The following is a 15,000-nucleotide window of genomic DNA, read 5'->3' as shown; positions in this document are numbered from 1 at the left end:
ATATATATATATATATATATATATATATGTATATGTATATGTATATGTATATAGATAGATAGATAGAGAAGTAATTTTTGTAGTTTTGGGAATCAGGCTGACGAACAGGTCCCACTACTTGAATACTACAAAGTAAAAGTGCTATGTAAATATTTTTTAAATGTAAAACTTTAAAAAAAAAATATTGCTCATTGTACTGACATATTTTACGAGTAAATAAAAGAAGCTCCTTCAAGTTATTTCATTACTATAATTCCGTTTTATGTATTGGTATTAATGGAGAAACATGTTTGACTCATGAATGTGTTTGACCCCTCAGCATTAGATTTTTAACTAAATAGCTAGAAATATATTGGAGTCAACAACATGATAATATAAACAGTTTAAGTACTTGTGGTCAACAAGGTGATCATACTAAGCATATTTTGAAATTTTATAAGAACCTTTGTAATCTAAACTTTAATTGTAATTTAAATGAGTAATAATTATAATTAGTTATTTAAATATAAAGTCAGGATGAAAAATATTTAAGTTGATGAACATCTCTAAACACCATATAACTAAAATTATCTCTTAGAACATTTTAATGATCTTTATTAGAATATCATTTCACAGTTATCTTATAAAATAGATTTTTTAGAAAGAAAAACTTTCTGAAATATTTCAGGCATTGGAATTATTAGAAAACACAATTATGTTCATCATATTTTTAGCAAGTTTATATTAAATTATCTTAGTTTCTTTTAGTTGCTAAATAGTGTTTTGGGATAGAACATGACATGTTATATGAGAGAATAGATTATAAACTTTCAATAGATAAAAGAATAGATGTTGCAATGTCAATAGACTATGCCAATCTATTTCCAATAAAAATTTGCCTAATTAAAAATTTCACATTAACAGCTCACACATTTCATGTATACATTATCAACCCTTGGAATTAGAAAAATGAGCTCAAACTGTTATAGGTCAGCATTAAGTCAGCAAAAACAATTTGACACAAAGGGGTAATAATAAAACATAGAAATGAGGTCGGAAATTTTTGCCGACCTCAAATACTTTTAAGTTGGCATTGCTGAATGCATAATATGTAAAGGTTCAGTCTAGCTTAAACATTTATGTTTAGTGGTTTATATATTTTCATGAAGTGCATTTTTAAGTCTTTTTTTTTTGGCTGTTTGTTAAAAATGAAAAAGTTTCTTAAAATGGTCCTGTTATAAGGAAAGGCTGTGAAAATGTTGAGCCTACTGTGGCCAGATTTTGAATTGTTACCCTTTTAATTTTTACCTTTTTATTTCATTTCATTTATTTTTTGTTGTTGTTTTTGTCAAAAATAACATTGATATTGTATTTATATTTTAACTTGTCTAGGCAAGCCATTCTTTATTAAGTTATTGGTCAAATAACTAAAATTAAGTATAAAACACTTAACTTGGCACAGTTTTTATTAAAGATATCTCCAGTGTTTTGACCACTTTGACCAAATTTTTTCGAAGTGATTTTGTAATTATTTTTTTATTGATGCAAACAGCTGTTTGTGATTACAAAAAGATTAAGGGATTTTTTGCTATTTCATGGAGATAATATATAAGAAATAACAGAGTTGCAAGAACAGAGCCTTTTGGCAATCTACTAAAAAATCAACTTGATGAGAAAAAGTTGCATCACTATTTACAACACGTCTCATTTTATCAAGAAAGTTTATAAGAAGTCAAGTTTGTTGTGTTTGTTGTATGCAATTTTTTATTTATGAAACTGTTTTTGTGAATGGATAAAAGCTGTTAGTAAACATTTCCGCAATAAAAGGATGCAGACCCTATTGAAAGACTACGATTTAGATACTATTAAAAGATATATGATATTGGTTAAGTTGAATATTCCAATTACAGCATGTAGATTTATTCTTTGAAACTTTCAGATTTAATAAAGTCATTTGAATCTTGAAAAAATCCATAAATAACATCATGCTTTAGAGGGAAAGGTAATGTATTTGTGACAATTCATACAGAACTTGTTACTAAAGAGTTATGATGTTGTGACAAGAGGGGGAGAGGGTCTAAAATTGCATGACATAAATTGTGAACGACCTCAAACTTTTATTATTAAATAAATTTTTTATTACAAATAAAGCGTGATTTTTATTTTACTCAAAAAGAGCACTTATTAAGTATTGCGATTTGCTAGCATGGTATTTTGTTTTATCCGACTTTTCATATTCTAAAAAATATTTAGACTAATTTATAAATATTATTTTCAAGCCTTATGAGTGTTTTGTAACTTTAGAGCTTTCCTGCTGAGAATTTATTAAAATCAGAGAATTATTACAAATGGAAATGTGCAAGTGGAACTGAAAGACAAGCTACTGTTGTACTCCAGGTTTGTTTAGGTTTTATTAATCTTAATATCACTACAATATTTCTATTTAGCGCATATATTGTATTTATTTGGAAAATTTACTTAAAAAAGCATTTATGTTTTACAGTTCACAAATATAGGTTTTAGGTATAAAATGATATGATCCCAGAAGTTTCAATGGATTTAGGTCACTAATATCATACATTATTAGGATCTGACTTTAAAAAAATCTAATGTGGGCCCTTTTCGAGAAAATTCAGTTTGAAAATTTGCAAAAATTTCATAATATTTTTTAAAGATTTTTAATGGTTTAACTTCTTTAATTAGTATTTAAATCAACAATATGGTTGATAATACAATGTTTATTATTATTTTTTGTTAAATATAACAAGACTAAAAAATTTTAGCTAAAAAGTCAATAAAAATATATCCTTCAATAATATATTAAAACTTTGTCAAGGTTCTTTGATTACAGGTTATTACTACTAAACACCTCTACAATTCTCTTGCTTCTTGTCAGATGTTTTTTGTTCATTTGGGAAACATTGAATCTGTTGATGACAGGCTTCATTTTAGCATGAGCTGATTCAGAAGCCTGCTCTGCATATCTTCCAAGAGAAGGCCCGGATCTGGAGATAAATTCTTCTAAGTGTGCTGTAGTAGCATGTACTTTCCAAGTGACAGTTAAATCTTTTTGAAGAAACTATAATAAAACATCAATCAATTTTTTTAAAATAATGCTGTTTATTGTAATGATATCTTTATCGGAAAAGTATAAATTATAGTATAACATAAATTATAGTGAAATACCCATGTACTGGCGCAGACAATATTAAAAGCAAAAAAGTACATTTTATATTCTACCTCCTTACAGTATTCTTGGATAACCACGTAAGATTGCGCGAATGTCTTCTTTGTAATTGGGATTTTCTAGCTCATCGCACTGTTCTAGGATCTGTTTTGAAGTATTTCCTTCATAAATTCCACCATGATATCCTTTTCTTAAACATCCCAAGCTTGAAACTCACATCTCAAACTCGGGCCACAATTTGGTTAGGAATGATGACATATGATTTACAAGGCCCATCAGTATGTGAAGTTCTGGCAAAGGTATAACATCTAACACCAACTTGGATTTGTCTTCTTCCTTGATCAAGCATGGCTTCACAACATTCTATTTAAAAATATTTATTAGAGTCTGATAAAATGCAGAACTTTTTAAGGCAAAGCATTATCTTTAATGTATATTGTTAACATTACCTTGAAGTCCTGCATCCTTTTGTGTGGTGATCCAGCCTCTCAGTATAGTATATACCAATCATCTAAAGATCTCAAAGTTCTGAGATCTCCAGCAGCAATACTTGATGTACCTTCACACCAGGCACAGGAATGTTTTCCTCCCTGTGCCTAGAATAATTTATATAAGGTTCATGATTTACATTTTATCAAGTAGTACATGCATATACTTGCATGTAATACTTTTTACATTACTTGAACACATATATATGTGTTCAAGTAATGTAAAAAATATGAAAATTCGGATTATAATATATATATTATCGAAATTCCCAACGATATATTGATGATTTTCATATCTGATGCCAGAGAATATTTGCATTCATGCAGATTTATGCTCTCGACAATCTGCAATAAGTTATCTGCATATGCAAGAACAACAGAACCATTGATCCCAGAGTATGTTCTTCTGTCCCCTATGTCGTCCTCTCTCTCTTTTTCAGGTTCGAATATGTTACAGATTACTTTCAATGAACCTCCACCTAAATTGAACATGAAATTGAGGGAACATTTTACTAAATACTATATTAAAAGAATGCTAAACTTTATTCTGTCCCTAACTTTTAACTTTGGTTACCTGAATCAATTTCAACTCTGACGAAGCTACAGTAGTAGTTTTGCCCTCTGAAATCCATGACAAAGCTGAGAAACTCTATAAGGTCTTTAACATAAGCAAGGTCTCTTGAAACTACCTTTGTAAGCCTATCGTTTATCTTCTCTTCAGCTTGAATTGTCTTAACAACATAAAAATCTGAAAAGATCTTGCTCCATGAATGATTCAAATTTAATACCGCATTTTCGAAGCCCCTGCAACATCTGCTTATTCATATACTGACTAAGTTTTAGTTTGTTTATTAGAGGCTGGATCTCTTTAAATTTTACTTTCTTTTTTTGTTCAATTTGTTTGCCAAGAATTACAGGAATTAATGACCCTCCTGTAATAAAATTTAATAACTGGTCTTACATATTTGAAAAAGAGCTGATACATGTTATTTATAGTATATTAGATAGGAAGCCTAATCTGTTGAAATACTGATCTCTTCTCCAAGGTTTGTCTGTGAAGATGTATAGATGTTTTTGAGCAGAGTTGAAGTAACTTGCTGTTGTACCTTTGATGATCTGCTACTTAGGTGGCTTGAAACATTTACCTTCTCCTGCCTAGGAAAACATTTGTGGGGTAAACCTTTACCAAGGTTACAAAAGCAGTTAAGGCATAAAATAAGAGGTTTTTCTGACTTTTCAATTCTAGCTTTAGTTTTCTCTAGCACCCTATGATCCATGGATTTTGCCATAGAACAGACTGTACACTGTATGACACAGTCTTTTCCAGACTTGAAAAGCATTAGGTTCGCTTGCTTCCAGTTTTCTGTAACATTTATTGGAATAGGATTATTGGAAGCCAGCTTGTACATGTATGATTTGCATGATGAACAAATTCCTTATAATAAAATTAAAGTTATGAATTCAAAAATAACATCTGTTTTTAACAAAGAACATTGTTGTGAGGGAGCTGTAAGACATGTTTTCTTTTAAAAGAATATTTTGTTCAATACATATTAAATTGTCAAAAAACTGTCAAAATACAATATTAAATTGATTACAATACTTAACCTATTGTATTTAAAGTTTTAATGTAAGTTTTACCTGTTAGATACTCAAACACATGTCTTGAATAGTTGGGATTGATATGTTCTTTGATCAATCTCTCCAGTGTCAGATTTATCGGTATACAATTTAAATCTTTCAGGTGGCAGCAAGCACAAACCATTCTCTGATTGTCCTCATGACTTCTCTTATACTTATTCTTTTTAAAGAGTAGGTGTGGCATAACCTTTTGGTTTATTAAACTAGTTTTGTAGATCTTGTTTTTTTTATTTTTGCAGATTATCTATTTAAGACATATAAGTATATATCTTGCTACATATCTAAGTTTCGAAAGTAAGCATAAGAAGACAGTAAAAAGTAGAATAAGTGTTTATAAAAAATACTATTTTATTGTAATCTAGTTATGACTAGTTATGCAATATAGCTACAAATGTTGCTATAGAATAGGAATCAGATCTAATTTTTTGGGTTTTTAACTAAAATGTCATAGTCTTGTTATATTTAACAAAAAATAATAATAAATATTGTATCATCAACCATATTGTTGATTTAAATACTAATTAAACCATTAAAAATCTTAAAAAAATATTATGAAATTTTTGCAAATTTTCAAACTGAATTTTCTCAAAAAGGGTTACACATTGGATTTTGAAGTCAGATCCTCATAATGTATGATAATAGAGACCTAAATCCATTGAAACTTCTGGGGTCATCATTTTATACCTAAAATCTCTATTTATGAACTGTGGTTTGGGGCATTTATAAAAGGTTTACAATAAGATAATATTTCTGCATTTATTTATTTATGTTTTGACAAAGTTTTATTGCATTTGGATTTGGAGACATTTTGTGTCACACATTTATCAACTTTTTAAACAGCTTCTTCGATATTACAGTATTTCATTTCATTAATTTCACCTCTAATGTTAATTAGAGGTGGGGTTGTCATTTTAATCCTTAAATGCATAGTGTTGCAGAAATGCAACATATTTATTACTTATAAAGTGTTTTTAAAATTAGTTTATAAGTAATGCATGGTGTTGCCGTATTAATATGTGGATATACTAATATATGCGCTTTTTTTTTTTGGCTAATATTTTCAAAATCACTGTGTGATAGAGGTTTTAGTTTGTCACATTACATTTTTCCGAGTTGACTATTTTATTAGATTTTCTAGTGATTTTTGAAGTAGATAATAATGCGTTCTTTTATGGACAAATAAATTTATTCTCGTTTTTCAAAGGTTGGTCTTTATTTTAAAAATTATTTGTTGTTATGAATTTAATGTTATAGTGAGTAATGATATTAAGTTTGTATGTTGCAGAAATGCTACTTTATGCATTCTAGTCTTTGTTTATTATAAGAATTATTATCTTATTGTGTATTATCTTTTTTTTCTCTCTATCTTTATGAGTTGTGCTAAATGTATGTTGTCTTATGTATGTAGTGTGTGTAAATTTAGTGAACAAATCAAAATTTTTAAAAATATTTTTCAGGCAAAATTATGTCAAACAAAATTAAAATTAAGTTGTTAAGTTAGGAGGATTTACAATACTTCATAGACAAGTGAAATTAATGAAGATGAAGATGTTTCTGATAAGGATTTTCTTATGGATCCCGAATATTCATTTAATGAAGATTTACAAATATTAAATAAAGATGAGGACAATGAACATAAACATGAGTGGGATGAAGACAATGACCAGCATGATGAAGTTAATATAAAATCAAAAAAAAAAAAAAAAAAAAAAATGCAACTTACACTGAAGATGTGTGCTTATCTCAATCTAAATCAAAAAATTTAGCAAAAAAAAAGACGCAGATGTTGTGGAAAAACAAGAACTTAATCTTGACAGATGATCAGCTTAAATTTTATGGAAATGATTGTCTTCCAAGTGAATTTCTTGACATGAGTTCAACCAATAAATGTTTTCAATACTTTTTTTTAAACGACTTGCTGCAAATGATTGTAGATCAATCAAATTTATATTCAATACAGACTAACATTAGTAAGCCATTAAATTTAAATCTATCAGAACTGAAACAATATATTGCCATTATTATTTACATGTCAGTATTACGACTACCTAATGTGCGATCATATTGGTCCCCAGAGTTTGAAATTAGCAGTGTTAAAAACTGTATGACAGTGAATAGATTTGAGAAAATTTGCCAGTTGATTCATTTCAACGATAACACTAAACATTTACCTCAAGAAAATCCTTCACATGATAGACTACTTATTGATCATCTCAACTTAAGAAGCTCTATGGTTCCTCTGGAAGTTCATTTGTCAGTAGACAAACATTTATGTTCCACAAAAGTTAATCATTTTTTGAAGCAGTATGTTCCAATGAAACCATTCAAGCGGGGTTTTGAATTATTTGTACTTTGTGAAGTTAGTGGATTTGCTTGTAAATTTGAAGTTTATTCGGTCAAGAAAACAAAAGAACAGAAATAGATCAACCGGATCTTGGAGCTTCTGCAAATGTTGTGGTAAGATTATCTACCATTATCCCAGCAAATCAAAACTACAGACTATACTTTGATAATTACTATACATCTCCAGCTCTATTAGCATATCTAGCTAAAAAAGGTATACTAAGCTTAGGGACTGTACGTCGCAATAGAATACCTGATTGCAAACTTCTGACAGAAAAAATGATTAAAAAAGTTGCTCGAGGAACATCCTATGAGTTTGTTGGAAAAGTAAAAGGAAATGAAATAAGCTCCTTGGTCTGGAAAGACAATAAAGCAGTTAGTCTGTTGTCCACATATGCAGGCCAGCTACCATTGACAAACATTAACCGCTTCGACAAATAAACAAAGAAAAAGATAGACATTAGCTGTCCATTTGTTTTAAAAGAGTGCAACCGTCACATGGGAGGTGTTGATTTGATGGATGGTATAATTGCAAGACACAAAATTATATTAAAAAGCAAGAAATGGTGTATGTGTCTTTTTTATCATTTCATTGACATGACATTAGCAAGTTCATGGATTCTTTATAATAGAGTATTAAGTTCTAATCAAAATTACCAAGAAAAAATGACATTTTTTGAGTTTTTTTTAAAAAAAAATTGTTATAACTTTAAAATCTGGTTTTCAAACTTTTTTTTAAACGAATTAGCCAATCATTATACATATTGTTGATTTTTTCTGATGTTTTTTAGAAAATCGTGCATTTAAGGGCTAATGTTAAATTGTGCAGAGTTAAGATAACAATTTTCAAATTAGCCCTAGCCATGTTTCAACTTATATTTAAATTATTTGGTTGCAAAAATTAAAATTTAAAAAGTAAATTTTTCTTAAATTTATAATAAAACAAAAAAAGTATAAGTATATAACTATTTATGATATACTTATTAGTAGTTAATAATTTTTTTATTATGACACTGTTGTACTAATAAAGAGTTTATTAAAAAATGTACTGAGTAGTTAAAAACAGTCACATGTTGAAAACAATCACACTAATATAAAATAAAAGTATTTACCTAAGCAATATGATATTGAAATAGGTAGTTGTGAGGACTTCAGCACATACATTGGCTATGTTAACTAAAGGTTAATTTGGGTTGCGACAGGAATCATTCTTTTCCACACAAAAAAACGGTTCAGTTTTATGGGCAGGATTGAAAGTCTTGTTTTTCAAAAGGAATGACCTTTGTAAACTATATTGGAAATTTAAAAAATAAAAAATAAAAAGGTTTAGAAGGGGGTAAAAATACCTAACATACTACCTATGAATATCTATTCAATTTTAAGAAAAGACTGTTAGTAGAATTCTAAGTTATAGGCATTTAAAACATGTGTCACGGAAGCAAGGATTATCTTTTCCTGATATTTGCGGAATTCCGGATACTTTTCTTAAGTTTTAGTTTTTTGGATATTCAAAATGTTTTCCATGCATACAAGTTTAGGTATATATTTTTAAAATATACATCTTTTTTAAGCTTTTTCACTCAGCACTCTTTCTTTTAAAATTTTCTTAATACAATATTAAGAAAGTTTTAAAAGAAAGTTAGAAACAACTTAGCTAAAAGCAAAATTTAGAGGAAAATTAAGGAAAAGGATTTTTTCCGTATATTTTACCCAAACAATTTTCCGGATTTTAAAGTATGGTCTGGATGATCTATGCGAAAGGAACAATAGGTTCCTTCCGTGACACAAGTTTTAATGGTTATAACAAAAAATTTAATATTCCTCATGCAATATCTTTACCTGAAACTAAATAGGTCTTTATAGGTAGCATGTTAGGTATTATTGCCCCCTTCTAAACGTTTTTATTTTTTTTAATTTCCTAATTAGTTTATAAAGGTTTTTCTTTTCTAAAAAAAAGACTTCAATCCTGCCCTCATGTCAGCAAATTTATATATATATATATATATATATATATATATATATATATATATATATATATATATATATATATATATATATCAATGATGCCGACCTAACTGCTGACCTAAAAGTGTTTGAGGTCAGCAAAAAATGGCCAACCTCATTTCTATGTTTAATGGTAAGATCTTTGTATCAATTTTTTTTTTGCCAACCTGATGTCAACCTCTAAAAGATTGAAATTATTGCCGACCTCATTTTTTCTTAATTCTGATGGTTGTATATACACACACACACACACACACACACACACACACACACACACACACACACACACACACACACACACTATTTGTCCAACTATTTATAAATATATACTATATACCCAATAGGGTGGAGTGAATTTTAGTTTTTTTTACAATTCATTTAGCCTGGGTGTGCAAAAGTTGTCTATTCATTTCAGAAATACTCTGGAAAAATATCAATGCTCTAGGAAATTATCTTGAGGTTCCTCAAGACCCTTAAAATTTTAACGGGTCCCTAATATTATGTAAAAAAAAATTTTTCAAAAGTATGTCATGTTGGGTCTCAAAAGAAGCAAAATTTTATAAAAATTTCAAAAATAACAATTATTTTATAAATAAATTATTATTTAAGATTTTTTTGAAATTATAATTAAAAAAAATAAACTTTTTTCATTTTTAGTTTAAAAGGTCACTTTTTCTGCAATAAACTATAAAATAACAATTTTTTTTCTAAAATAATTGTTATTTTTAAAATTTTTATAAAATTTTGCTTCTTTTGAGACCCATTATGACATACTTTTGAAAAACTTTTTTTTACATAATATTAGGGACCCATTAAAATTTTAAAGGTCTTGTGGAACCTCAAGATAATTTCCTAGAGCATTGATATTTTTCCAGAGTATTTCTGAAATGAATAGACAACTTTTGCACACCCAGGCTAAATGAATTGTAAAAAAAACTAAAATTCACTCCACCCTAATACCCAACTATTTTTCAAAAATTTGTTTTTTATTATTTATAGTAGTTTTTAAAAAAGTCATGTTTGTGCAGAAGAATGTAGATTTTATAGGTTGGTATTAATTTAGGTTGTTATTAGAAAGTTTGATTAAAAAGTGATTGATGACTTTTTAAAAATACATTTCATTGAAAAGTCAATACACAACTTTTTATAATAAAAAACCATGAACTCATCAAAAACAAATTTTTTAAGCAAAAACCCAGTAATAACAAATTCAATAAATTTAATAAGGAAAAATACTAAAAGCTTATTAATGCTAAAATAATTTAAAAAATATTTCAACAAATCAAAAGATTGCAAACCATTGCAAACCCCAACCTGTCACAAACCATTGCAAACACCAACCTGTCACAGAAAAGAGGTCAGAATTAAGATCAGCTGCCTGTTTTCAGCAGCCAAAAATCATTACTTTTTTGTCAACCTAGAATAAGTTTGTCTTTAACAAATAGAGCCACTTTAGATGTAAATTGTAAGGAAGATCATTAATGCAGATAAGAAACAATACAGGATCAAGGACAGAACCTTGCGTTACCCCAGAAGTTACTTGAGTTAAAGAAGAGTGTTGGCCTTTGAAGTTGACCTTAATTCTGTGGTAAGAATGAAATAATTTAATCTCAAAAACATGTGTACGTCATATAAAGTTAGCTTATGTAGAAGAGAGGATTAAATTGATTGAATTTATCTGTACTGATTATCAAACAAAATGTTGCACTTAAGATGAGAAAATAAATTTTTTTATAAATTATAATATACAATCTTTTAAATAAATAATAAAAAAATATGTTATGCTAATTTTAGTGATATAACATTAAAAGTTGAAAAAGAAAAAACTAAATATATTACCTAATCTTCAGGACATCAAATCAAAAGTTCTATTTTTAAATCAATTTAATTTGATGTCAATTAATATCAAATGAACTATTTGGGAGAATAATTAACATTTGTAACTAAGCACATTATACAGTAACTAGCGCATTAAATTATACTATTCATATAAAAGATACAATAATGTAACAATATTAGTAAATGCGGTAGTGGTGTAGTGGTAGATCGCTCGCTTCATAAGCAAGAGGTTTCGAGTTCGATTCCCACCACATCCCTGGTAGTACTGCGCTCAACTTGTTTCTCTGCGCAGCGCCCTTGTTTGTCAAGGTTCGTGTTTCGGAGTTATAGAGTTGAGAGAGGGTTAAAACCACAATTAAGTAGCTTCCTCATCTATAGTGGCCTTCTCGGCCCCGGGTAGGTGAATTAACAAAAAAATAAAAAATAATATATGTAAAAAAAATTAGAACAATTTTGAAAAAATTAGAAAAACATTAGAACAATTTTGCAAGTTATGTTGGAGCAACATTGGTTGCCAACGTTGTTTTTATATCAGTAATTGCTAATGCGACATCACCAACAACAAAAATCCCATGTTGACACAATGTTGTATTTTAAGTTGACAAGTTATAATATTTTATGTTGATTCAACTTTGTGTTTTTTAGTTAAAAGAGCATTGTTTTTACATTGACTCAACATTGCCTTTAATGTTTATTGGAATTAGATTTTGTTGTTATTTTTTAATATATATATATATATATATATATATACATACATACATACATACATACATACATACATACATATATATAAATATTTATATATATATATATATTTATATATATATATTTAAACTCTAAAAAATTCAGATATGGAAAAGCTATAATGCGACTAGTAAATAATTACATTATTTACAAGTCGCTTTATAGCTTTTCCATATCGAAATTTTATCAAGTTTACACACATTAATGTTTGTTTTGCTCATGGTTTGGTATTTAATATTTACAAAAGATTTTATTTAAGATACATATTTTTACACTCACAACATTGGGTTGAATACATTGTATCAATGTTGATTTATATATATTGAATCAATAATGGGTTATATATATTGGTTAAACTCAATACATATACATTAAATCAACGTTGGGTTTAGATCATAAAAACAATCAAGTTTTGCAATGGTGTTACATACAATGGCCCAATGTATCTGTGTAAGCTGTTTTTAGTTGCGTCAGTATTAAGCCTTTTATATTATTGTTAAAAACATGACATTGGATCAACTTTAGATTCGCATTGGAAAAAACAGCCAATGTTTGTGATGGTTTTACATATGTTGGGCAAATGTATTTGTACTAGCTGGGTAGTGTATTGTCAGTTTGTGGTAACCATTTTAACATGTAATTTTTCAGATAAAACAAGTTTAGATTTTTTTATTTTCTTAATTTAAACTTATTTATCATATTTACTAGCAAATGTGTTTTTAAATGTCTATTCCATTTAACAAATATCTTTTTAATAGTTCTAGTTATTTAATAATAAAAAAGCAGTATCCCTGACAACCAAACAGTCAGAGTCATCAGAGATATATATATTTTTTTGTGTGTTTGTCTAAAAAGCTTCGTTTCGAAAAATGAGCAAAAAGACATTAGCATAGATTAAGTTTGCTTTTATAATATATGTTAAATATCATTTAATTTTATGTCACCAACCAAAATATTTTTAAAAGCTCTATAAAAGCTAATTAATGGTAATAATTTATTAAATGTTATTATTAACTCCTAACTCTGTCATTGTCAAACTTACTCTATCGTGGTCGAAGTTATCTATCAGATATGTTTAAGTATTTATTCCCAGCCGGCATTTGGTCCTAAAAAGACGTTTTTTCAATGATAAAAAACAATTTTTTAGGATTAAATGCTGGCTGGGTTCTTTTATATATATATATATATATATATATATATATATATATATATATATATATATATATATATATATATATATATATATATATATATATATTACTGTTATGATTTTTTCCTTAGCTTGAAAAAGTTAGCAAAATTCACTCCATCGCTATTGGTATGTTGTTTTTTTTCTTATTTTTTTACTTATTTGATATTTATATATGATATATAATAAACATGTTGAAAATTGTAATTTTTTCAGAAAGTGTATATTTAAGTTTAGAATTACTTTAAATAACTTTTATAATAATAAAGTATTTAAATGCTCTTTTGATTTCAAACAAGTTAAATTGCACAAAATGCATTATTTTAAACATAATACTGTCTACAAAGTTATTTGGATACAAACAGTTTGTATGAGTATAAGTTGGTTTTAAAATATTTTTAATTTTATCTAGGTAATTGTGGTTCTGCATTTATTGAGGTTTTAGTTGGGCGATCTAGTTGGTCGGCTAATGATGAATTTCAAGTACATAAATTCTAATGCACATGTGATTCTCATTTGTATTTTTTTAGAATGATAATATTTATAAATTTGAAGTATTATGTTAGGTATTGATTGCAGCATCAACCTTTATGTCACCTAGTGAGAGCAAATCTGGTAAAGAATTAACCAGAGTCAGAATATTTGGTATGGAAGTTTTTCTAAGCGTTTTTTAAATTTTTTGTTTAAATTTTGAATGTTTAAATGACTTCAAACTAATTTAAGGCAATGAATCGATTATTAAAACAGTTGGGCAGGAAAAGTGGGACCAAGTTAAAATTGTTTGTACACAGCCTTATTGTCAGGTTAAATATTTTTTACTTTATAAAAATTGTGTTATTGGCTTCTTGTTTTTACTTGATGATTATGTTGATTGATCAACTTTATTTGAGTGTTACTTTATCTGTGTTATTTTATACTTATTGTATATTTGTTTCATTTATTGATGAAGTGTGGTTTAAATTGGCCAACTCCAGGGTCAACAAAAAAAAATATTAATGGTATCAACAAAAGTTTGTCTTCAGTTCATCTCAAGTATACCGACAAACCATACTAAAAAATACAGCCATAAAACTGCTGTTGTCTCTGATTCTTCTGTATACATGGTCTAAGAAAATAGAGAAACATAAAAATTTGTCAATAAATTAAGTCATTCTTCTCTGAAATCTTTTGAACTTATTTGGCCAATGATAAGTTTAACCCTAAAAAACTATTTTTACATAAATAGTAAGAACTCTTTATGTAAAAATATCAATCATCTCATTAATGTTTGGTTTCAATAATATTAACTCTAACTAAATCACTAAATCGCCAACTCGCTTAATACTCAGTTTCAAGCAGTTTTCAGCAAAGATTCATCTGGTGACAATCATTTTCTTTTCAATCGACAGTATCTTCACTTCTTTTGGTCTTGTTCTACTTTTTTGTGAAATTTCAAATTTCTAGTCTAAAGCAAATGTACTAAATTACTCGAATGGTTTCAGAATTAACACAGTAAACTACAGACCTACAAACCTTTCTATCTTGTTTAAAGTAATGGGGAAGCTTGTCTAAAAAGCAATTTAACTTCATCTACTATATTTTATTTT

At 27.7% G+C, this 15,000-nt stretch overlaps 1 protein-coding gene across 2 annotated transcripts in view; it reads left to right on the top strand.

Moving 5' to 3' along the window:
- LOC100208145 (DNA repair protein XRCC1) overlaps positions 1–15,000 on the top strand; it is a 29,055-nt gene that overhangs the window by 719 nt on the left and 13,336 nt on the right. For both annotated transcript variants that reach the window (XM_065787945.1, XM_065787944.1), the window contains exons 2-6: positions 2,284–2,376; positions 13,507–13,543; positions 13,827–13,897; positions 13,981–14,059; positions 14,138–14,217. In XM_065787945.1, coding sequence (XP_065644017.1) covers positions 2,284–2,376; positions 13,507–13,543; positions 13,827–13,897; positions 13,981–14,059; positions 14,138–14,217 — 360 coding nt within the window. The remainder of the gene's footprint in view (positions 1–2,283; positions 2,377–13,506; positions 13,544–13,826; positions 13,898–13,980; positions 14,060–14,137; positions 14,218–15,000) is intronic.

This window comes from Hydra vulgaris, chromosome 01 (genome assembly GCF_038396675.1).
Source record: "Hydra vulgaris chromosome 01, alternate assembly HydraT2T_AEP".
NCBI lineage: Eukaryota > Metazoa > Cnidaria > Hydrozoa > Anthoathecata > Hydridae > Hydra > Hydra vulgaris.
Note: the sequence above shows the minus strand (reverse complement) of the source record. Positions and strands in the feature narration are given on the sequence as shown.